At 59.7% G+C, this 23,226-nt stretch overlaps 2 protein-coding genes across 7 annotated transcripts in view; one reads left to right on the top strand and one right to left on the bottom strand.

The window, feature by feature from the left end:
* Window positions 1–15,987, top strand: part of SMTN (smoothelin) — a 39,047-nt gene extending 23,060 nt beyond the window's left edge. For 3 of the 6 annotated variants that reach the window (XM_043962856.1, XM_043962836.1, XM_043962843.1), the window contains 10 exons: window positions 4,291–4,461; window positions 4,567–4,642; window positions 5,179–5,343; window positions 5,757–5,819; window positions 6,011–6,074; window positions 6,325–6,513; window positions 6,609–6,726; window positions 9,041–9,192; window positions 10,449–10,616; window positions 15,829–15,987. In XM_043962856.1, the coding sequence (XP_043818791.1) occupies window positions 4,291–4,461; window positions 4,567–4,642; window positions 5,179–5,343; window positions 5,757–5,819; window positions 6,011–6,074; window positions 6,325–6,513; window positions 6,609–6,726; window positions 9,041–9,192; window positions 10,449–10,593 (1,143 nt within the window). In that variant the 3' untranslated portion in view covers window positions 10,594–10,616; window positions 15,829–15,987. Of the gene's footprint in view, window positions 1–4,290; window positions 4,462–4,566; window positions 4,643–5,178; window positions 5,344–5,756; window positions 5,820–6,010; window positions 6,075–6,324; window positions 6,514–6,608; window positions 6,727–7,130; window positions 7,359–9,040; window positions 9,193–10,448; window positions 10,617–15,828 lie in introns of those variants that run through there. The other 3 variants (XM_043962849.1, XM_043962865.1, XM_043962872.1) reach the window with 3 other exon arrangements.
* A 1,112-nt stretch (window positions 15,988–17,099) lies between these two features.
* On the bottom strand, window positions 17,100–21,766 carry SELENOM (selenoprotein M). The gene is made up of 5 exons (XM_043962880.1): window positions 21,224–21,766; window positions 18,656–18,691; window positions 18,509–18,543; window positions 17,925–18,003; window positions 17,100–17,751 (listed from the first exon to the last, which is right to left on the bottom strand). Exons 1-5 carry the CDS (start codon window positions 21,683–21,685, stop codon window positions 17,560–17,562), a joined length of 804 nt encoding a protein of 267 aa, XP_043818815.1. The 5' UTR covers window positions 21,686–21,766; the 3' UTR covers window positions 17,100–17,559.
* Window positions 21,767–23,226: the final 1,460 nt, after the last annotated feature.

The following is a 23,226-nucleotide window of genomic DNA, read 5'->3' as shown; positions in this document are numbered from 1 at the left end:
GCACCCGGGGCTTCTCGTCCAGGTGCAGGCCGGCCCTCTCCCGTGCCCTCCCCCTTCGCTTCCCCCGCCCCAAAGTCGGGCCCTTCCCCAGCTGTGTGAGCACATCCCCAGCATCTCCCCTCTGTCGGTCTCAGTGGCCTCCTCCACGAGATGGGTTCCAAAGACTTGCTCTCAGGCCCTCCTTGTGAGCCCTGCTCGGTGCGGCCCAGGCCCCTTCCCGCCGCCCCCCTGCCTCTGATTTCCCTGGTTAACTCAGCTTCACCCCGCTAATCCTGCCCGCCGGGCGTGGGACAGGGTTAGGATTAGGAGATGAGATCCCCAGTCCTAAGGGTGGGCTAGGCCACAGCAGCAGGCAGGGAAGAGGCCCCGGAGCCGGGAAGGCTGGGGAAGGAGAGGAGGGGGCTGGGTGGGGGCGGGGGCTGGCACGCAGGGACTCGAGCAGCAGGTGCCACAGGAACTATATCCTCTTGGTCCCTTCATTATTCACGAGCCTGGGATCAGCTCCCTTGGAGCTCCTGCCGGGAGACGGGTCGGACCCGGCACAGGCAGGGAACAGGTATCCCGAGTGCCCGGCAGGATCTCTGGCCGCTGGATCAGGTAATGCCCTCTGCTGACCCAGGGGACACCCTCGCGTGTGCCCCTGTACCTGGCTGGGCTGTGGCCCTTTGGGGTACCCTCTGCCCCAAGGGTCTCTGGAGGGGAGAGCCTGGGGAAAGAACCGAGGGACCAGAGGACCAGGCCGCTCCTTCTTAGTGGCCGTGTGACCTTAGACAAGTCACTCCACTCTGGGGCTCAGCTTCCTCCCCTGTAGAAGGAGGCTCTTGGACCCGCCGGTGCCTCCTAAGGCCCTCCCGCATGCCAGTCCTCAGGGCCACCTGTCCCTCTCCCTCCCGGCTGACCTCTGCATGCTCCTGCAGGGGAAGCCCTTGGGGTGCTGCCAAGAGCTGGGGGAAGGGGCCAGAACTCTGGCATGTGCCGGGGCCCACACTCTCCCCTCCGCCCCACCCCCGCCCCTCCTGGCAGAGGCCTCTGGCCCCCTCCCCGGCAGGGACAAGAATAGGTTTCTCTTTGGAAACCAAAGCCCCTGCTGGATTAGGAGCCAGTCGTGGACGGGGGCGGGGCAGCCGGGCCCTCCTGCCCTTGCCATCACCCTCCTGCCTGCAGAGCTGACTGTGGCCTGGGCCTAGGAGGCGGGATGCCGGGGGTGGCTGGGCCTGGCCCCGAGGGGCCTGGGGTGGCCTCTGCCTCTGCACTGGAGGAACAACTGACCCGGGCCCTCCAGCAGCTGCGACAGGAGGTGGAGGGTGGGCAGCAGGCAGCCGCCCAGGCAGCTGAGGCCGCGGTGGCTGCTGTGGAGCCCGTGGCCCGAGCGGCCCAGGAGCTGCAGAAGGAAACGGCCGCCCTCCGCAGGCAACTGGAGTGTCTCAGCCTCCAACTGGAGGCCCTGAGCCTTCGGCTGGGGCTGCCCGACCCCAGTGCCCTCCTCCTGGCTGCCGAGGACCCCGAAGCCCTCTTCCAGGGGGTTGAGGATGAGGAGGGGCCCGAGGTCACCCCCGTGGCCCACCCCCCTGCCTTCAGCACCCGGCGCCTGTCCTCTGCGCCTTTGTCCCGCGGCAACAGCCTCGTGAGTGGGGGTGCAGCTACGAGGTGGGAGGAGGGGGAGGATGAAGGGGAGCCAAGCCCCCCGCTCCGGGCGACTCTGAGAACTGAGGTTCTGGGCAGCGAAGGCCAAGAGGCAGAGTCTGGAAACTCAGAAAGGGGGCCCTCCCTATACCAGGGAGCTCGGGCAAGGGTGGCGTGTCCAGCCTCCAAAGGTCTAAAGCCCATCCAGAAGTCTGTGGTTGGTATGGGAGAGCTGGGCCCTGGGAGGCCATTGGGAGCCTGCCCAAGTGCTACCCTCCTCTGCAAAGAGAAGGGGTTCAGCACACACTCCCCAAGAGCCCTGCCTTGCTGGTGGCCCCAGGCCAGGGGAGGGTGGCTGGGGCCTGGGAGCTTCTGCTTGGGGAGGAGGGTGGATACCGTCCATAGCCTTGGTCCGGTTTATCGCCCGCTGGGCAAGCCGGGAGAGGCGATAACTGTCTGAGGGAGCTTGGGATGCAGGTGTTGGCCGGGAGGCCCAGGGCTGGGCTGAGTGGGAGAGCAAGGAGCAAGGAGCAAGGAGGGAGGGGCCTCCCCGGGACAGCTGCTGCGGGTCAGGAGGGAGGAGAGGGGAGAGGGCCCAGGCCGGCAGTGCCCTTCCCCCTGTAGGGATGCCCAGTCCCTCCCCCTCTGCCCCCCAACTCTCCTCCCTTTTGCTAGCCTAGGCCCAGGGCTGGGCCAGAGCCCACCCTGGAGGAGCCCCAGGCCTCCTGGAAAGCCAAGGCTGAGCCTGGAGTGTGGGCCAGAGCCAATGTCCTCCTCTGGGTGTTGGGTGGGGCCTGGAGAGGCTGCTGCCACCCCCCCCCCCCCGCCCCCATGCCCAGGCAGACACCCAGCACATTCCAAGCCCCTGGGGGCTTGGCCAAGTGGGGAGGATGAATGGGTGGCGGGTTGGGGGGTTGTGGCCTCCGGCACCTCCCTTCTTTCCCAAGCCTCAGTTTCCTCCTCTATCACATGGCAATCATGATCCTTATCTCATGGAGCCCAATCAGGGAGGATGCATTGATTAAGCATCGACTGTGTGCCAGGCACCGCGCTTCATATAGAGGGAACAGCTACAAGGCGTATGTGGATAGTGGAATTCAGCAAGACCTGAGTTCCAATCCAACCTCTAGCTGTGTGACCTTGGGCAAGTCAGCTTCACCTCTGCCTACCTCAGTTTCCTCATCTATAAAACGGGATAATAACGCCACGGGAGAAAGGGCCTCCTTTTTACCCATGAGGCTGAAAGAGGGAGAGGGGGAGGCTGAAGCTGGGCCTCGGACCCCAGGCCTCACCCTCCACAGTCAGGAGTGACCCTCTCCCTCTGGAGTGATGCCCATCCTGCTCTGGGGCAGTTCTAACGATTATTGCCATTGGGTGAGGGAGTTTGTCCTCATGGAGAGCCGAAAGCTGTGCCCCCCCCACCACGCCCATCACTCCTGCTTCTGTCCTGGTAGAGCGAGGCTGATGCCTCTGGCTGGGCCTCTCAGGCACTGGAGGACAGCTACAGGCCCACCACCCTCTGCACCCCCATCTTCTCCAGTCCCTTCTGCCAGGATCTGGATACCCTTTGCCATCCTGGTCTCTCCTTCCCTCTCCTCTGCCGCTGGCACCATCCCTGTCTGTGTAGGATTGGGGTGGGCTGAGCTGAGCCTTCCAGCTGCCATATCTTTTGATCCCTCCCATGAGCCTCAGATTACCTTTGTCTGGGGGGAGAAGCCCGGGAGCTGTCAGGGCCCCAGAGAGGAGGGAGCAGCTGACTGACCTCTCCTTCTCGGTCCCTCCCCACATGAGTCAGTCCTCTTGGACACCTGGGGCCCAGCTACATGGCACCCCTCTGGGCGACCAGGCAAGAGTGGGGCTCAGTGGCCCTTGGTGTTCAGCCCACCCCAGCCATGTTTGGTCTGGCCCCCAGCCCCTCCCCTCTGTTCAGCAGAGGCAAGGGCTGCCTTGGGCCCCACAGGCAGTGGTGGAGCCAGGCTGTATTTTAGGATTTGGGGCAGTTATGTTTAGCCCCCCAGACTCCTGTCCCTTGTTTGGTTGGCTTCTGGCGACCACAGCTTGCTCCCCTTCTGGAGTTTTGGGGTCAGTCTCTGGAATGGGCTGCGGGTTCGGGGATGGGTAGGGTCCTTGACATCACTGGCCATTGTCTCTTCTCCTCTCGCTATTGGCCTTGGGTCAAAAACATAACCCTCCAGTTGGCATTTAAAGCCCTTCACAACCTTGCTTCAGCACGCCCTTATCTCCTTCCACATTGCCAACCTCCCAGATGTCACCTCCCATTTCCGCCTGCATTTCCTCCTATCTGGAACGGGCTGTGGTCCAAACGGGCTGCTTTTAGAGGGCCACCTCCAGAGCTTAGCTCGGCCACTCCTTCAGGGTGTCTTAGTTGCGCCCTATCTCTCCCTATCTCTCGCCCAAATGGCCTTGTCAATTTCATTTGTGCTGAGTCTGCATTTACTTTGTGTGTGTCTGTGTGTGTGTACGCGCGCGCGGGGGGGGGGGGGGGGGGGGGTCCAACAGACTGTAAGCCCCCTGAGGGCAGGAACTGTTTCATTTCTCTCTGCATCCAAGACACCCAGCACGGGTGGGCTCTCAGTTGTGCTTGTTGATCGACTGATTGACCGATTGATTGATTGATTGTTCCTCCCTGGTCTCTTGCCTTCAAAGATGGATGCAGAGACGGTGGTGGAGACCCCCACCACGGTGGAGCTGGAAGTGGACGTGGCCAATGGTGTGGAGAAGAGTCGGCCGGGGAAGGAGCCAGAGCCCCAGCCTCAGAGCAAACTGCGCCCAGAGGAGCTGGCGACCATAGAAGATGAGAACGTCCTGGACAGGATGGTACAGAGGAGGCTGGGGTGGGGGCCGGGAGGAAGGGCCATCTGACGGGAGAGGGGAGGCAGGGACACAGGGAGGGGGGGGTCATCTCTGGCCTGCCCCCCACAGCTGGACCAGACCACAAACTTTGAGGAGAGGCGGCTGATCCGGGCTGCCCTCCGGGACCTCCGGCAGAAGAAGAGAGGTATGGGCTAGGCTGGGGAGTGGGAGGGACCTGCTAGAGGGGAAGGGGGTGCTACACATGACCATAGGAAGGCTTGTCCTGCCAGGCCAGGCCTGCCCAGCCCCTTTCCCCCAGCTTCTCACTGTTGGTCTCCCTGACTCCAACAATGCCCTCCAACCCCAACCAGAACCCTTGATGGGTGCTCTACATCCCCGCCCCCTCTCAGAGCACACATGCACATGCACATACATACATGCACACATAACCTCACAGTGCACACACACATGCACACATGCACCCTTCCCTGTCCTTGTCCCCCTCCAGATGCAGCCCCCACCCCTTCACTCCCCAGCTTCTCCCTCCCAACCTTTAGCTCTCCCTTCCTGGCTGTTCAGTCCCTGGCCCAGCCCCAGCCTCCGGGGAGGAGCTGAGGGTCCTAAAGCAAACCCTGCGTCCCTAACAACCTGCCCCTCCCCAACCTTGTCTTGTGTGTCTGGTGTCCCTGCGTGTCCCCCCGGATGCTTTGTGTGCGTATGCACGTGCGCGGCCCCCTGCAGACCAGCGGGACCGAGAAAGGGAGCAGCGTCTCCAGGAAGCCCGGGCCCGGCCAGGGGAGGGCCGGGGCAGCACGGCCACAGAGACCACCACTCAGCAGAGCCAGAAGTCGGCCGATGGGTCAGCCATGAGGACTGTCACCAAGACGGAGCGGCTCGTCCAGTCTAGTAAGGGTCCGGGAGCGGGTGGCTGAGGAGGCGGGACCAATGCCAGGCCTGACTTCTGACTGCCGGGCTGGGCTCTCAGAAGCCGTCCAGGCTGACCCCTTCCCACTTTAAAGGAGAGTCAGGCTGGGTAACAAGTGGCAAAGCCAGCACATGTGGCCTCCAGAATCTCTGGGTGTCAGAGCTGGGAAGCAGAGACTGTTAGAGCTAGGAGAGGACTTGGGACAGAGTCAGGATTGGGAGAGAGCTTAGGCAGGACCTTCCTGCCTCAGTTTCCCTTCCAAGAGGGCAGACTTTCTCATCTCGAGTCATCCCCTGCCTAGGGGCGGGGGGCATACAGAGAAGAGGCCTGGCAAGGCGGGGCATCCTCCCATAATTCCCACTGACTGGCCCCTTTTGGTGTCTCTCCCCTCCAGATGATGGCAGCCAGACCTCCCGGACCACCACGGTGGAGTCGAGCTTTGTGAAGCGATCTGAGAGTAAGGCCCGGCCAGCCAGCCCTCCCCGGCTCTGGATCTCGCTCTCCATCCCTGACCTTCTGCCTGTCTGCCTCTCTGGACGCTCTCCCCACCACGCTGCCTTCTCTGCTCCTCCTCAGACACTCCCTTTGAGGCCTCCTGAGCCCAGGGCCCTCAGACCCTCACTACTGCCCCTTTCTCCCTCCCCCCAGATGGCGGCAGTAGGACCGTGGTCCAGACCAAGTCTTTCAGTTCCTCGTCCAAGAAGATGGGCAGGTGAGGAGAGCCTGGGCTGAGGTTGCTGGGGGCTCGGCAGGACTGGGCCGGGCTGGAGATGGGTCGGTGTCTCCTGGTAGCAAGAGGTCTGAGCTTAAATCCTGCCTCTGATGCTCCTGTGCGACCTTGGCCAAATCCCTTATGACTCTGTGCTGTTGGGCAAGCCCCTTCCCCTCTCCGGCCTGTTTCCTCCTCCGTAAAATGAGAGAGTCATTGGCGTTCAGCCCCTTCCCCTCCCCCTCTCCAAAAGCATCTTTGACCGTGAGGATGAGACCCCGTCGCGGGCTGGCAGCCTGGCAGCGCTGGAGAGACGCCAGGCAGAGAAGAAGAAGGAACTGATGAAGGCGCAGAGCTTGCCCAAGACGTCTGCCTCCCAGGCCCGCAAGGCTATGATCGAGAAGCTGGAGAAGGAGGGTGGCGGTGGTGGCAGTGGCGGCGGGTGAGGCCTGGCCCTGAGGGAGGCCTGGAGGAGGCCGGGGTGGGGGGAGCGGCCCGTGACGTTCCCTGACCGCCGGGCGGGCTCTCTCCCCACAGCAGCCCTGCTGGCTCCAGGGGGGCAGTGCAACGCTCTTCCAGTTTTGGGGTGCCCAACGCCAACAGCATCAAGCAAATGTTACTGGATTGGTGCCGAGCGAAGACCCGAGGCTATGAGGTGAGCAGCCCCTCCGGGCCCCTCGGCCCAGGGACCCCCGCCCTCCACCACCATCCTCCCATCCCAGGCACCCCAGCGAGCCTTCAGGCAGCAGGGCCGAGGGGCAGAGACGGAGGGCCAGAGGGCCCTTGGGCCAATGAACACAGTCTGACCCCCAGTGTTCCCAGTGAGGAACCTGAGGCTCCCCAAGGTTGTCACTGACTCCAAGCCCAATGAGACCTTGCTGCCCCTTGGGGCCTATGGGTGCTCGGGAGGTCTGGGATCAGACCAGCCTTGCTCTGACTCACCCTGTAGCCTGGGGCGGGCAGCTCGCTGGGCCCGGGAGCCTGGTGCTTCCCATGTCTGAGGGAGCCCCAGCCCTGTGCAGGTGGGGCAGGAGTGGGGTGATGATTCCCATTTCACAGGTAAGAAAACTGAGGCTGCAAAGAGCAGGAGTGACTGGTGCAAAGGCCCCTGGCTAGAAAGTGTCAGGGCTGGGACCAGGAGCCAGGACCTCCACCCCGAGGCCACATTGATTCTCCTTGCTGCTTCTCAGCTGCTTCTGCCAAAGGATGAGGAAATGTGGCCTGATGCTCAACAGGGCCCCTCTGCCATGCCCTGTTCTCAGGCCCCTCCCAGCCCTACCCTCCCCTGTTCTCAGGCCCCTCCTCTCTCTGACATCCCCTGTTCTCAGGCCTCTCTCCCAGCCCTGACTTTCCCTGTTCTCAGGCCCCTCCCCTCTCTGACATCCCCTGTTCTCAGGCCCCTCCCAGCCCTGCCATCCCCTGTTCTCAGGCCCTTCCTCTCTCTGACATCCCGTGTTCTCAGGCCTCTTTCCCAGCCCTGACTTTCCCTGTTCTAAGGCCCTTCCCTCTGCCATCCCCTGTTCTCAGGCCCTTCCTCTCTCTGCCATCCCCTGTTCTCAGGCCTCTCTCCCAGCCCTGACTTTCCCTGTTCTCAGGCCCCTCCCCTCTCTGACATTCTCCTCTGTGGGTCTCTTTCTCAAGCCTGAGAAGGCCCTCAAATCTGCAGCCAGCTGGAAACAGTAAAAGCCTCCAACAGCCAAGAACATTCAGTCCCCTGGGGCCGGGGATGATTAGCTCTGTCTAAAGGCCAAATCCTATTGCCTGGGGCCCCGGCTGGAGGTTTTGGGGTTGGCCTGTAATCTTCTTGCAGTCATAAAAATACTTTTACATTAATCCCATTAGAGTCTGATTATCTCACTGTCTCCTGAAGCCCTTTATGCCTCCCACTTGGCGGGGGAGGCCAGGCAGCCGACCTCCTCCCCCTTTTCAGGGGTACTGGGGAGGCTCACCCAAGGTCACCCCCATCAGACTGGGGGCTCCTCAGGAGATATAGTTGGCCCTTACTGAATGCTTGTTGTTGTTGACTGACTGACTGACTGACTGAGCAGGATCACACAGGGAGTCAGTGGCAGAGCCGCGGTCCCTGGGGCTCTTTCTACACCAAAGCTGCCTCTTTGGGCCCCTCTGATCACTGACCAGCGCCTCAGAGGTCATCTAGCCCAAAGCCCTCTCACCTACAACCAAGTGACTTGGCCAAGGGCACACAGATAGGACTGGCCCAGCCAGAATTCAAGCAGACGTCCTCTGGAAGACCGGAGACTGAGATGTGAGGATCCCAAGTGTCTGTGGTGGCTCTGGCCTTTCTGGAGGCTTGGTGCCCGGGCAATCGGCTTCCTCATCTCCTCTAAGAGACAGTAGGCTCCTAGAGGGCAGAGATTGCCTGTCTTTGTACTCCTGGGGCCTAGAATGGGGCCTGCCTGGCACACAGCAGCTACTGAATCTTTGCTTGTTGACTGAATAATGGCCAAGATTCAGAAGGATATTGGCAGGAGACTGAGTCCAATGGAAAATAATAAGATGTAACTCACTAGGCAGAAACGTACACAGCCTTGCCCTGGAATTCCAAGATGGAGAGGCTCAGCTAGACAGCCATGATTCTGGAAAAGATCCAGAGGTCTTAGTGGACTGCAAATGCTGTTGGAATCAGTAGGGTGATGGAGCAGATTGATTAGAGTCTCCCAAACTCTGCCTGGTCAGACCTGGGCACCACAGGCTTGGGACAGGCCGGACAGTGTCCACCAAGGGATGGCCACGGGGTGAAGGGGCCTAAATCTGCGTCACCTGGGGCTCCATCTCAAAAGAGCTGGGGGTGGTCAGTTGGGAGCAGAGAAGCTGCAGGGAGGGCGCCTCCCTCCTCATCCCCTCTTCTGACGGGCACCTCCCTCCTTCTCATCCCCTCTTCTGACGGGCACCTCCCTCCTTCTCATCCCCTCTTCTGACGGGCACCTCCCTCCTTCTCATCCCCCCAGCATGTCGACATCCAGAACTTCTCATCCAGCTGGAGTGATGGAATGGCCTTCTGTGCTCTGGTGCACAACTTCTTCCCTGAAGCCTTTGATTACGGGCAGCTGAACCCCCAGAACCGGCGCCACAACTTTGAGGTGGCCTTTTCGTCAGCAGAGTACGTACCCCAGCCCCTGGACCCGAGAGGCTGAGGCGGGGGTCCCCAGGGAAAGGCTGCCCATGGGCCCTCGCCCTAGAGATGGGCAACCTATCCCTGCCCCTGCCCCCTCCGTGGGCAGAACAGACCCCCTTCTGGCTTCCCTGCCTTCTCCGCCCTTCTTCCAGGCCTGGGGTCCTGGACCTCCTCATCTCGCTTTCTGCTGCTCTTCCCGGTCCCCAGGACAGGATGGGCTGAGGCCCACCAGCCTCAGTGTCCCTCCCAGCCCCAATACTTTGAGGGGCAGGGACAAAACGTCCCTGCTCCCACACTGACTCCTTCTGGCCTCTGCTCCCCCTCCCCCTCCGTCCCCTTCCCCCAGGACTGAGTCTCCGTCCCCCACCTCAATGGGGGGCCAGTATTTTCTCCAGTCTGCACAGGGGGCTTCCAGCCGGACTGTAGGAGCCCGGCCTTGACCGTCCGACCAGCCCCATCCGTGGCCCGCGAGCCAGGTGGCCCCTTCCCTGCCCTTTTCCTCCTCTCTCTCCTCTCTCTGTCTCTCTGCCCTTCCTTCTGTCCCCCAAAGCTTTCTGCACCCCCATGTCCACTCATTGTGCCGGCCCAAGATTCCAAATGGAGCCAATGGGCTGGGGCGGGGCCACACCGGCCCCCTGGGCCTATATACGCCGGTTATATAGCAAGGAGAGCAAGCCTGCTCTTGTTTGGAATCGTCTGCTGTTGGAGCACACGGCCCCTGCTGCCAGCACCCTTCACCCCAGCCCTGCCCATGAGCCTGTGTGTTTTCTCTGGCCCTTCTCTCCCCTTCCCCTCCTCCTCCTTTCACTTCCTCTCACGCCTCCCTCAGCCTCACCCCCCCATGCCCACCCCAGGGCTGGAGGGTGGCACCACTCCTTTGTCCCTTCCCTGCCAGCCCTCCAAGCCCTGCCCTCTGCACCTGTGACTGGTCTGTGATGGTGCCTGGCCCCCCACCCTGCGCCCTCCCCCACCAGCCCTGTATGCATCGCACACCAGTAGAGGATGATAGTACCCCCACCAGCCCGGAGAGCATGCAGGGGGTGGTGGTGGGCTGACGCCAGCAGTGTGTGGAGAATGTCACCAGATTTACGGATCTCTTTCTGTCTCTCTCTCTCCCTCTCTCTCCTCTCTCTTCCCTCTCTCCTCCCCCCTCTCTCCCTCCCTCTCCCACCCCTCCCCTCTGCCCGCCCCCGGTTGGGCCTGTCTCCGCGGGGCTGGCTGTGTGCCCCCCCACCCCCCAGGACTCACGCTGACTGCCCCCAGTTGCTGGACACAGAGGACATGGTGAGGATGCGCGAGCCAGACTGGAAGTGCGTTTACACGTACATCCAGGAGTTTTACCGCTGCCTGGTTCAGAAGGGGCTGGTAAAAACCAAAAAATCCTAACCCCCCCAGCTGAGAGACCCACGGTGAGAAAGCCTTCCTAGACTGGCCCTGCTCCCTGGCACCAGGGAAACAGCAGGGCTGTGGGGGGAGGGGGACCACAAGGGGGAGGGAGTCGCCCACTGGCCACGGGACACCTGCTGAATGGGGAGGGAGCTAACGCCAGCATGACTCAAAGCCAGAACCAGCAGTTCTTGAAGATCTGGGGATCCCTGAGCAAGGATGCCAGAGCTGGAAGGGAGCTTAGAACAGCTGATGTCAGAACTGGGAGGGGCCTTAGAACAGGGGATGTCAGGACTGGGAAGGGTTTTAGAACAGGGGATGTCAGGGCTGGGAGGGACCTTAGAACAGGGGATGTCAGGGCTGGGAGGGGCTTTAGAACAGGGGATGTCAGGGCTGGGAGGGGCCTTAGAACAGGGAATGTCAGGGCTGGGAGGGGCCTTAGAACAGGGGATATCAGGGCTGAGAGAGGCTTTAGAACAGGGGATGTCAGGGCTGGGAGAGGCTTTAGAACAGGGGATGTCAGAGCTGGGAGGGGCCTTAGAACAGGGGATGTCAGGGCTGGGAGATCACCTATCCTTTTCAGAAGAGGCCATGGGGAGAGGAGTTTGCCCCATCCCACACACAGTGACAGACTTAAGACTACAAGGCCCCCATCTTGGGGATCCAGGCCCAGGAAAATGCCAAGGGAGAGTGGGGAAAAGCTTTCTCAGGGGCAGATCCCATGCCCTCCCACCCCGTTTTCCAGATAATGAGACAGACCCAGAGCAGGGTTTGGTCCAGCCATGGTCACAGAAGGTGTTGGTTGAAGGCAGATCAAGTGGTCTTTGCACAGGTGCCCCCCGAGGCCTCAGCTCTGGGCTCAAAGTCTCCTTGGGTGCAGAGGGAACAGGCCTTACCCCCCCCCTTGGCAGGCTGCCACAGCAGCTGTAAGTATGGGTGGGGAAGCAGGCAGGACGCACCTGGCACTAGGGGCTCACCTGTCCCAGGCAGGCTTCCCAGGCCAGTGGCCAGGACCGCCCACCCCGCAGAGGCTGGCCCCTTCAGTGCTCCTTGTCATATATGGGCAGGGGAGCGCACCCACAGGGAGTGCTATAAATCCTGGAAAGTGTGACTCAGCCCCAGGCTGCCTGACATTTGTTTGGTGTTTGGCTCTCCTCACCAAGGGCATCCCGAGCCCATGAGCCTACGCTCCCCAGTCCTCCCAGCATAAACAATGGCTTTATAAGGCCTAGAGGAAAGACTCAGTGGGAGCCAGGGAGGCAGGGGCCAGGGGAGACTCCCAGGATGGGCCTGGCTCGGAAACCTTGGGAAAGGAGGGGGCAGGTCACTGGCCACAGGCAGCTAGAAGGGAAGCAGGAGGTGTTGGGCCCTGAGCGGTAACGCTGGGAGGAGCCTCGGAACAGGAGATGTCAGGGCTGGGAAGGGTCTTAGAACAGGGGATGTCAGGGCTGGGAGGGGTCTTAGAACAGGGGATGTCAGGGCTGGGAGGGGCCTTAGAACAGGGGATGTCAGGGCTGGGAGGGGCCTTAGAACAGGGAATGTCAGGGCTGGGAAGGGCCTTAGAACAGGGGATGTCAGGCTGGGAGGGGCCTTAGAATAGGGGATGTCAGTCTAGGAGGGGCCTTAGAACAGGGGATGTCAGGGCTGGGAGGGGCTTTAGAACAGGGAATGTCAGGGCTGGGAAGGGCCTTAGAACAGGGGATGTCAGTCTAGGAGGGGCCTTAGAACAGGGATGTCAGGGCTGGGAGGGGCTTTAGATCATGGACTATATGTTAGCTTCAGAAGCTGCTTCATTTTAAAGAGAAGAGAAGCTAAGGCAGCAAATAAGGAAGCAACTTGTCCAAGGTGCCACAGTGAGTTAGGAGCAGAGCCAGGACTAGCTGTCAGTTCTCCTGGTTCTGGGCCTGGCCTCTCCACTCCAGCACTCCAGCCTAGGGCTCAGGTCCCCTCTCTGCCCTCTTCTCTCCCCCTGCCCCCTGCGGCAGCCCTTGCTGTCCCCCTCCATCCTGCCAGACCAGACGCTGCCCGACTCTCTGCCACCCCCAGCCCTTGCTTGAACCCACCACAGGCCTCCTTGGCTGCACAGGATCCTTCAGAGAAACAAAGTAGAACTGAGCATCCAGGAGCCCAAGAGCTCTTGTGTGTCAAGACTCACCAGCCCAAGACAGAGCCAGGGTCAAAGGGAGTGGTTGGGGTCTGGCTTCCCTGGAGGTGGTTCCAATCTGCCACCAGCCATTGGTGGTAGAGGGGAGAGCCCCTCTCCCAGGCTGAGTGCCAGCCCCACCCTGGAGGGCCCAAGACTAGGAGAGGGAAACTGAGGTCCACAGTGCGCGCATGCGCGCGCGCGCGCGCGCACACACACACACACACACATACGGGCACAGTCAGCTGGGACTCTGCTCTGCACAAGCTCCATTGCTCAGCAACAGTTGAGTGCCCAAACAAAGATAAACACATGTCCTTGCACTGGCTGATGGATTTACCAGAGGACTGGCAAGGTCTGGGACCCATTCCCAAAGGGGGCAATGGGCGTCCTGGCCAAGAGTCAGGAGGTCTGGGTAGTTTGTCCTCCACGGGCCTCGAGCTCACTGTAGTCTTGGCCAGTGCCCTTGGCCCTTCCCATCCGTAGCTTGATGTTGTTCAGTGGACCCCGTAAGCTGTGGCGCTTCATCTTCTGGGCCTCGGTTCCCTGACATGTAAAATGAAGAGGCCTCCCCCAGGCGGCCTTGGAGGCCCCAGCTCAAGAGCTAGGAAGGGGAGGAGGTGCCCTGGGCTGTGGCCCTGGCATTCCGTTGTGTTTCACTCTTCCCGACCCCATGAGCCGTGGGCTTTTCCTGGCAAAGATCCTGGAGTGGTTTGCCATTTCCTCCTCGGGCCACGGGACTGGATAAGGCAGATGTTGTGACCATTTTCAAATGAGGGAAGACAGTAGAGTGTAAACTCTAAGCCAAGGGAGTAAAAGTAGAGGACACGTTATTAAAAGGATGGCATTTGATCATACGGAAAGGGAAGCAGTGCCAATGGCCAGGCAGCGTGGCCACAGGGACAGCTCGTGCCGGCCTGCCTGGTTCTTCTTCGGTTGGCGGTGCGGGGAGCCAGCTACTAGACCAGGGAAGGCCAGAGGAGGGGGCACCTACCTCCCTTTGTGTATTCAGCCAGGCGTTTCATAGTCCGTGGAGCTATTCTCGCAGAGATGATGGATAGAGCTGGGGCAGTAGCTAGATGCTTTCAGAACCAGACCCTAAGACCTCTCATAAGAACTCGGACCCCTTAGAAGGGCTCCCGGGGTCTCAGATGAGCCAGTGATCCTCCATGGGATCACTTTTGCAGATGATGTGAATTGGGGAGACAATTCATGGGCTCCCTGCTTTTAGACCCAGAACCACCTCAGGGACCCTCAAGACCAACCCCCTCATGTTGCAAATGAGGGAACTGAGTCCAGGTTCACAGCATGACTCCAATGCCCCCTCCTCTCCCCCAGGCTGCCACTTGATGGCTTAGGATCCAAAAAGATCTCAACCACCCCCCCCCCTCCCCATGTTGGGCAGAATCCAATAAGAGGAAAGTTCATAGAGGTCAGTTCAAAGGCTTCTACTTGTATAAAAGGCATCCCCTGCATGAGTACAGGACAAAGGAGGTGTGGGTACCTAGAAGTTCCAGGCGAGAAAGAGCTGCAGGTTGCAGTGGGCCACAAGCTTAGTATGAATCCAAAGTCTGGCGTCAGTAAAAGGACACTGGACTTGGAATTGAGGGAATTGTACTGAAACCCCTGCTCCAACATTTACTGTGGGCAAGTTTCCTTCCCCCAGACTCCACCTAAAAATGGGGTCGTGACCTAGGCTTGTTACAAAGGAAGTGGGTTGTGCAGGCAAGCAAGCAGATACAGTCCTGGGCACCACGAGGAGTGGCCCTCAAGAGTGGGGTGTCGGTCCCTCTGGCCTCCACTCTGGTCAGACCCCACCAGGGGGTGAGTGGTGTCTGGTGCTGGGCACCATGATTTAAGGAGGACATGGGGGAGCTGGGGAGAGGGTCTGGAGCAGGGCAAGGGGAACCTTGGTGAGTGAAGCAGTCTGGGGAAAGAAAGAGGGCTCAGCTCTGCTCGGCCCCGAGGGCAAAGCCAGAAGTAGCAGGTGGAAGAGGTGAGGCCTATTGCAGTCTGATGACTGTATGCGCTTCGCACAGGGACGAATGGCTGCTGTCACAGCAGCAATGGATGGGGTCAGTAACAGCCAACGTTTATACAGCGCCTACTATGGGCCAGTCACTGTGCTGAGACTCAGAACACCCCCCCCCCATTTACAGAAGGGGAAACTGAGGCGGGCAGCGAATAGAGCAACTTGAGCAGAGGTCACCCCATCAGCAAGTTTGAGGTGGGCTTTGTGACTTCAGGTGCGGCACTCTAATCACTGAGCCACCCAGCTGCCTCCTGACAGGCTTGGATTTGGTGGCTCGGAGATGCCTTCCGATCAAATGATTGGGCCGAGCTCTGCCTCTCACCGGCCCGGTTCAGGGCCCTGGACCAGCGTCTGGGCTTCCAGGGTGGAAGGGATGGAGCTTGTCCCCACAGGGCAGGGGTTAGAAGAGCCGGAGGTCCTTCCAGGAGTCACCCAGTGTTAATTCAGAGTCCCTTGTGGGACGTCCATGCCAGGCCTAGCCCCACTGCCTGACCTCCATGTCTCTGAGCTAGAGAAGAGCCGAGTGGGGACCCCAGGCACCTTCCAGCCTCCAGACCTGCCTGGGAACATCGCAGGAGGGTCCGGTGAGCGGGACTATCCTGTGCCTCCCTCCCACCTCCAAACAATGACCCTCGGCTGCTTCCGGGCAGAGGATGGAGAGGGGAGGGGGGCGAATGATGGCCCCTTCCAGTGTCAAAAGTTTATGAGCTATGGGGCACCTAGGTGGTGCAGTGGATAAAGCACCAGCCCTGGATTCAAGAGAACCTCAGTTCAAATCCGGCCTCAGACACTTGACACTTACTAGCTGTGTGACCCTGGGCAAGTCACTTAACTTTCATTGCCCAGAAAAACAAACAACAGTTTATGAGCTGGGAGGGATCCTGATCATCTAATCCAACCCCTTTCCCCACTTTACAGAGGAGGAAACTGAGGCGCAGGGTAGGGGTTGGCCCGACGACAGCCAGAAAGCTGAGCGGCTGCCAAGCAGACTCCTGGCGGGCTGAGGGCAGGAGGGAAGGGCTCACCCTGTCATTCCCCACCCCTCCCCTAACTCCTGCAGGGTGCTGGTGGACTGCGTGCCCCTGGTGGACGTGGAAGACATGATGATCATGGGCAAGAAGCCGGACCCCAAGTGTGTCTTCACCTACGTACAGTCCCTCTACAACCACCTGAGACGCCACGAGCTGCGTTTACGGCAAAAAGAACTCTAGGGTGGCCCCGTCATCCCCAGTGTCTGGCCCCAACCCTCCCTCTCCAGGGCAGAGGGGGGCTTCCTGCTGCCCCTTCCCTTTTCCCCCCAGTGTGTGGATAAAGAAAGGCTCACCGGACGGCACCTACCCTCCCTGCCTCCCTCCCCTGGCACTGCCCTCCACTCACCGCACCCCTGCCCGACCCCCAGCCCCAGCACCTCTGCTACTCACAGAAGTTCACAGCGTTTTTATAAATTATTCGTTCTCAACTGGCTTCCCCTGGTCATTGAACCCAGCTTCCTAACCCAAAGGAGGAGGGTTCCCCCCGTGGGTAGTGAGCTCCTTGTCACCCAAGGCAATGGGGGCACCCCCTAGTCCAGAGCTCAGTCTAAAGGTGGCAAGGGCCCCAAACTTGCAAGCCAGAAAGTCTCCTGGGTCACAGCCCCTCATCAGACAGAAAGCTAGAAAGACGTCATCCAGTTTATGTCTAACTGGAGAAACGGGCAATGACTTGCTTAAGGTCACACAGCTAGTAAGTTTCAGAGCTATGACTTGAACCCAGGACCACTGACTCAATCAAGCTCTCTTGTCACACCACTCTTCTCAAGCTGAGGGTCAGGAGACCCCAACCTGGACAGCCATTTAAGGACCACCGACGTACACGCACACACATGGCCGGAGTGTTTGTGTTGGGCCCCTGGAGGGGGGGGGCTATGTCCAGCCTCCCTCCCACGTTACCCCTCTTCCCATGGGCCACCTGTGCCCGGGATATCTTATGACCAGTCCCATATTTGCCCCTGCAGAGAGTTCATTATGGGCCGAGTAGGGTCACAAGCACTTCCCACCCAGTTTCTGTCTCCGAAGCTGACTGAGGACACCAAGTTTTAACTCTGGACACAGGACCATCAATCTAGTGCTAGAGGAGCCTTCAGGGCCTATTTAGTCCAACCTCCTCCTTTTACAGAGGAAGAAACTGAGGCCAGAGGCGAAGAGACTTGTCCAAGGTCACTGGGGCTGAATCTCGATGTAGGGGGTTGGGGAGGGGGCAGTCACCCTCAGCCTGGGGATTCCAGCCCAATTTACAAAGTCTACAAGGGACCCTTTGTGGCAGTGGTGGGAAAGAATGGCAAAGACAGGCATGGTGGGTTGGAATGGGGGGTTTTACTACAGAAGGGGAAGGGGAAGGGGAAGACCTCAGCCCCAGCCTCCACATACCCCTGGCCTGGCCCCAAGGACGCATCCATCTGCCCTCAGCAAGAGTAAGCCTTTGAGCTGAGCGCTTCATCCTGTCCCTGGTGGCCGGACATGGGGGTGGGGTGCTGTGGACAGGGTCCCCACGCCACCCGTGCTGACCTACTCGCCGCTTCTCCCAGACTGGAGCAGGCGCCCATTGTCCCGCCTCCCACCCAACCCTGAGGGGCTCTGCCAGCTCTATAGGGATGTTAGGCAAGTTGAAGTGTGTGGCCCCAGCCGTGTGCCAGCCCTTCCCTCCAGGGGCACGGGCATGGGCATGGCCCTGGCACCTCAGTTCCAGTTAAGGAGCATGGCATGCAACACCATTTCACGGCTGCCAGCTAGGGTGGGGGCCATGGTCCCTGGACCTAGAGCTCCAGGCGAGTGGGTATTGCATCCCCGTGGGGCGCTGGATTGGGCGCCTTTTCTCCCAAGGGCCTAGCAGGGGCATTCTGGTACTCGGGAGGTACGGGGGCATCCGGGCTGGATTTTCGATAGAAGCCCAGGTCCTTCAAGAGCTGGTTGATCTCCTCCCGGGTCATGTCACGGAGGGGGATTCTCTGTAAAGGAGCAGAAAGATCAGAGTGGACCCCAGAAGGATAGGAATCCCCAGACCAGACTCATTGATCAACCACAGGCCCCATCAACTGTGCCAAATCTCCACAGGATGGTCCTTTGACCCCACCCTACCCTCTGTGTGTGGGGACAGAGGAACTATGAGATGGCCTCTCACCTCAAGCTCTTCATACTGGTAACCTAGCAGCACCAGCTCAGGGTCGGCTCCAGGGAGGTATTTCATCACCAGGTTGTGGCTGGTCATAGAGTTAAGGAAGGAGTAGGGGGAGGGAGATAGAAGGGTTTGGGGATTGGGAGGCCTGACCCCACCCCACCCTAGCGGGGAGGGGCCTGGAATTTGGGAGTAGAGAGGTTAGCTACCCCATTAGGCTCATCAGATGTACAGTAAACTGAGGGAGGCGGAGCTGACCAGCACATTGCTGGGGCAGAGGGATGAGGGGCTCCTAGCTCCCTTTGCCCCAACCGGAAGTGCTGTAAGTGGGAGACCAGGGGGCCACCAAGAAGGTTGCAGGAAGAACCCTTTGGCCTAATCAGATTCTTGCCTTTATCCCAGGCCACCCTGCCGAATGTTAGTCACTTTCTGAGGAACCATCCCTCCCATGCCCAAGACTGTCCTTATGGGGGAAAGGGTGTCCCTGAGGGGAACCGAGAATCAGGAGCCTCAGAGAGGGGCCAGCGAGACCTGTCCAGGGCTCCTGCTGACCCCCCACCCCCACCCCCCAGCCTGCTGAGAAAAGATACTAGTAAGGGATGTCCTGGGTGACGAAGAGTTTCACCTGGAGGAAGAAGAGGAAGGAGAAGTGATCATTGGCAGCCCCCCAACAGCACCCGCTCCAGGCCCTCAGTGAGCCCCTTCCTCTCCAACCCCACCCCCATCCAGGAACCTACCTCCTTCAGCCGATTCAGCTGTCATCCTCCACAGGTCTGCCAAAGGACAAAGGCACGAATCAGCCAGTCACTGGGGCTCCCCTCCTTCCCCGGCTGCCCCAGCCCCCACCCTCAGTAGCTGCTCAATGGCTAGGACCTACAGGGATGGCCCTTGCAAACTCTAAAGGCCCAGATGAATATGAGGGTGCTCTTATTTTGAACCATCTGGTTGCCATGGCAACCCAGCACCCATCGCTGGTTTCCAGGGAAACACAGGGAGGGTGGGAGGGGCGACTTCCTTGAGGGCAGCATCCATGATTCTTCGGGAAAGGATGTCAGTGATGAGAGCGACAGTAGGAAGAGCTAGGGCCTGTGATGTGGGGGGAACTTTGGGGAAACACTCTGCCAAGGCAGGTTGGGACAGTCTTAGAGCAGGGCTTCTTCACCTGAGGCCGAGTTGAGATTGGAACAGGGGGGGGGAGGTCTGTGAACTGTGACCCCTTAGAGCTGTGAAGTGATCTGCCTAAGGTTACACAGCTCATGTCAAGGCTCAGATTTGAACCCAGATTTGCAACTGCATAGTCAGGACTCTTTCTTGTATCACGCCCTCCTTTTACACAGGAGGAAACCGAGGCCCGAGAAGAGACTTGCCCACAGTCATGCTGCTAGTGTCAATACACGGATGGGGGTGGGATTGAACCCTGGCACCAAATCCACTGTGGAGTCCAAACCTGCCTTGTTTTACTTAAGGGGTTAACTGAGGCCCAGAGACAGGAAATGGCTTGCCCAAGGTGCCAGAGGTTGAGTGAGTAGCAGAACTGGGATCTGAATGCAGGTCTTCTAACTAAATCTGAGGACTGGCCCGACACCTCCTTATACCCCAGGTGATGGCTCTCAGTGAAAACTTTAATGGGTAGGGGACTATGCCCCAGGCTGGATCCAGAGCTCCCTCTAACCCCTGTCAGTTTCAGGGAAACAAGTGACCCCAAGGGTCCCTGCCGCTCCCCTCCCCATGCCCATCCCATCAGCCTCTTGGGGTCTGAACATCCAACCCTGGAAAGAACCACAGGTGCAGAGAGGGCACCTTTAGGGCAAGGGGGGAAGGATGGGGCCCCATGGGGACTTCCTATGTGGAGAGAGAGCCCCTGGGGAGGGCTGCCATCTGTTCCCTCCACCTGCCTCAGAGATGGGTCCCTCCCCCAGGGCCTGGTTCACATGCTTCCCTCTCCTCTAGGCAGGGGGGCTGGGGAAAGGGGGGTGGGGAGGGGACTTCCTTATAGCCCCACCGAGAGATGGAAGCACTTGGCCCCTAACACCCCAGAGAGCTTCCCGCTGCCGCCTCTTTGCTTCCCCCTCCCCCAGCTGAAGTACTAGAAAAATAGAAACATCATAGCTGTCACTCTAACCCCTTCGGTTTACAGATGAGGAAACAGGCCCAGAGAAGGACAGTGACTTGCCCCAGGTCACACAGCTAGCAACAGAAGTGGGATTTGAACCCAAGCCCTCTGACTTATGAGCCAGCCATTGTTCTGCCCCCTGGTCCATACTTTCTGTCTCTATCTCTCCTGACTCCAAATCCAATGGCAACATCTGGAAGGAGCCTTAGAACATCGAATGGGAGAGGAGGAGAGACCCCTCCACACCTCATTTCCCCAAGAGGGGAAGGGACTTTCCCAAGGTCGCCCAGTGAGTTCAGTGACTAGAGCAAAGGTCTCTGGGACTGGCAGGGAACCATTACTCCACTGGCTCCCAGAGGCTGCCTCCTCCTCCGAAGTGGGGAACGGTCCAGCTCAGCTCGGGTTTTCCCCAACATCATGTGGAAGCCACAGCCCCTGCTCCTCCCCAAGGCCTCCCTTCCAGCTCCTGCCTCAAAGCTAGGGTTACTAAGTCAAGGGCTCTTGAGGGGAGGGGGGTAAGAACAGGGGATCCCAGAGCTCTCATGGGGTTAGAGCAGTTGAAAGAGGGAAGGAAGAGCCAAAGAGGCCCGAGAGGGAAACTGGGGCCAGGGGAAGAGGCTGGAGTCCGAAGCCATCATGAGAGGCTTCTGGGAAGGGAGGAGGTCCTGCAGGATTGGGTTCTGGGGGAGGAAGGAGGCTGAGAGGAGTAACGGGCGCGAGGTAGTGTCAGAAGAGAGAAAGGAGCGAGGGGGAGGGGTCTGTTTGGGAAGGAACTGGGGGGGTGGGGGGGGAGGTGCGTGGGGCCGAGGAGGGTCCCCCAGAGAATCGGACAGGAAAGTAGAGGGATATAGTGGGAGCGGTTGGGGGGGGGAGGGTCAGGCCGCTCTTCAGTCCCGAGTGTGGGAGAGGGTGGGTGGCGCTCTGGGAGGATGGGGGCACAGTGCTGGCGGGGTGGGGGGGGGGTTCTGGAGGGTCGGGTAGTAGTACATCAGGGGGCTCGGGTTCCCAGGGAGCAGTGGAGGGCCCCGGGGCGGGGTTTTGGAGACACGGGAGCATTGGACAGGGGCCAGGGAGCCCCAGGGAGAGTGGGGACCCCAGGCGGGGAGGGGCTGCGGGCAGGGTCCTAGAGGCACGAGGAAGGCTCACGGAATCAGCCCCGCTCGGGGCTGGGTGGGGGCTGAGGCCCCCTTACCTCCACTCTGCCCCGGGCCAGGCCACGAAGCTTGTTCCAGTCGGGCTGGAAGGCGGCGAAGAGTCCCGGGAGGAGAAGAAGAGGCAGGAGGCGACGCATGGGACCGGCTGAGGGGGCCCGGGGCCGGGGACTGGGGTCGGGGAGGGGGCAGGGAGTGGGGTGGGGGTCCGGGCAGGACCCGAGCCGGGAGCTCGGCTTAGCGCGACCGGCCGGAACGGACGCAGATGGAGGAAGGATGGAGGAGGAGGAGGAGAAGGGAGGAGGGGGCTTGGCGGGGAGGGGGACTGCCACGTCATAGTTCCGGGAGAGGGGAGGGGCCAGGGCCAGGCCGGAGCGACACGGTCTGCGAGCCATCTGGCCCTTCTGAGCGCCCCGGGTCCGGTAGGGGCCCGCAGCGGGGAGCCCTCCATTCGATGCGCAGCCTCGACCTCTCCCTCTCAGCGCCCCGTCCCGGCTCTCCATCCCAGGCCTTCATGCCTATACCGCAGCCATCCAGCCTGGGCCCCTCAATCCCTCCAGCCTTGCCCCCCAGCCTAGTCCCTCCAGCTCCCCCGCCCAGCCCCCCAGCCTAGCCCCACATCTTAGCCTCTCCATCCCTCCTCCCCCAGCCCAGCCCCCTCAGTTTAGCCCCTCGGCCCTTCCTTCCTAGCTCTCCACCTTCCAACACTTTGATCCTACCCTATCCCAGCTTCTCAATTCAATCTCCATCCCACACTCCTTCCTGGGGCCTCGATCCTATTAATATCAATCCTTCAATGCAATTCCATTCTAATCGCGAGCCAGCCCCAGGCCTTCCTTCCCTCTTAAATTCCCATTACAGGGGGCAGCTAGGTGGCGCAGTGGATAAAGCACGGGCCTTGGATTCAGGAGGACCTGAATTCAAATCTAGCCTCAGACACCTGACACTTACTAGCTATGTGACCCTGGGCAAGTCACTTAACCCTCACTACCCTGCAAAAAAAAAAAATTCCCATTACAACCTCACCTTCCTATTCTCCATCCTGGCCCCCATCCCAGTTCTTCAGTCCGACCCCCAGTCTAGACCCAGCCCACCCTGTCAATCCCCAATTTTCTCACCCAAACCCAGCCCAGCCTCAGAACTCCCCCGAGTCCCTGTGTCCAGCACAATCCTGCCATCCCGTGCCTCCCCACTGGCCATCCCATGGTGGCAACCACAGGCACTAGTCACCGAGAGACAGAAACAGAGGAGGACACCCCAGCATTCTCTGCAGCTCCCCCAGCTCCCCCCAGAGACCCTTGCCTAGCCCATCACCGGAGTGCTTTTCTGATGGGGAGAAGGGGGAAGGGTGGCAAATGAGAAGGAAGTAAAGACTGAAGAGCCAGCTTTCAATACCAGCTCTAGTTAGCAGAGGGGGGAAAGCCCCTGCAGAGACCCAACCTGAGCATAATTACAATCACAGCAGCACATCTGAACGGTGAATGTCAAGGCTGGGAGGGGCGTCAGAACAGGGTATGTCAGGGCTGGGATTGGGGGGCGGGGTCGTGGAACAGAATGCCTGAGCTGGGAGGAGTCTTAGAACAGGGGATTGTCAGAACAGGGAACATCAGCAAATCACTCCTCTCTGTCAGTTTCCTCATTTAGAAAATAGAGCTACTATTTGCTCTAGCTGCCTCAAAGTGAATGTGAGGAAATAGGTCTGCAAACCTGAAGATGCTCTGGTTCCCCCCCCCCTTTTTTCTTTTCTAAAATTAATTTTAATGAATTAATTAATTTCCAGTTAATTTTATCTGTTCCTCTCACTCTCCTGGTTGAAAAATTAAAAATAAAACCCTCCTAGCAACATGCAGAGTCTAGCAAAACAAATTCCCCTATGAGTGGTGTCAGAAAATGGACGTCTCATCGTTCATTTCAGGCCAATGACCGCCTGGGAGGAGGGGAGTGGCTGGCTTCATCTTCAGCCTTCTGGGCTCCTGATTTTCCACTGTAGAGTTGGGGGAAGAAGGGTAAAGTCATGCTGTTTTAGTAACTTTTTGAAAATTAT

This window comes from Dromiciops gliroides, chromosome 1 (assembly GCF_019393635.1).
Source record: "Dromiciops gliroides isolate mDroGli1 chromosome 1, mDroGli1.pri, whole genome shotgun sequence".
In the NCBI taxonomy this organism is placed as follows: Eukaryota; Metazoa; Chordata; class Mammalia; order Microbiotheria; family Microbiotheriidae; genus Dromiciops; species Dromiciops gliroides.
This window is presented reverse-complemented; position numbering and strand designations above follow the sequence as displayed.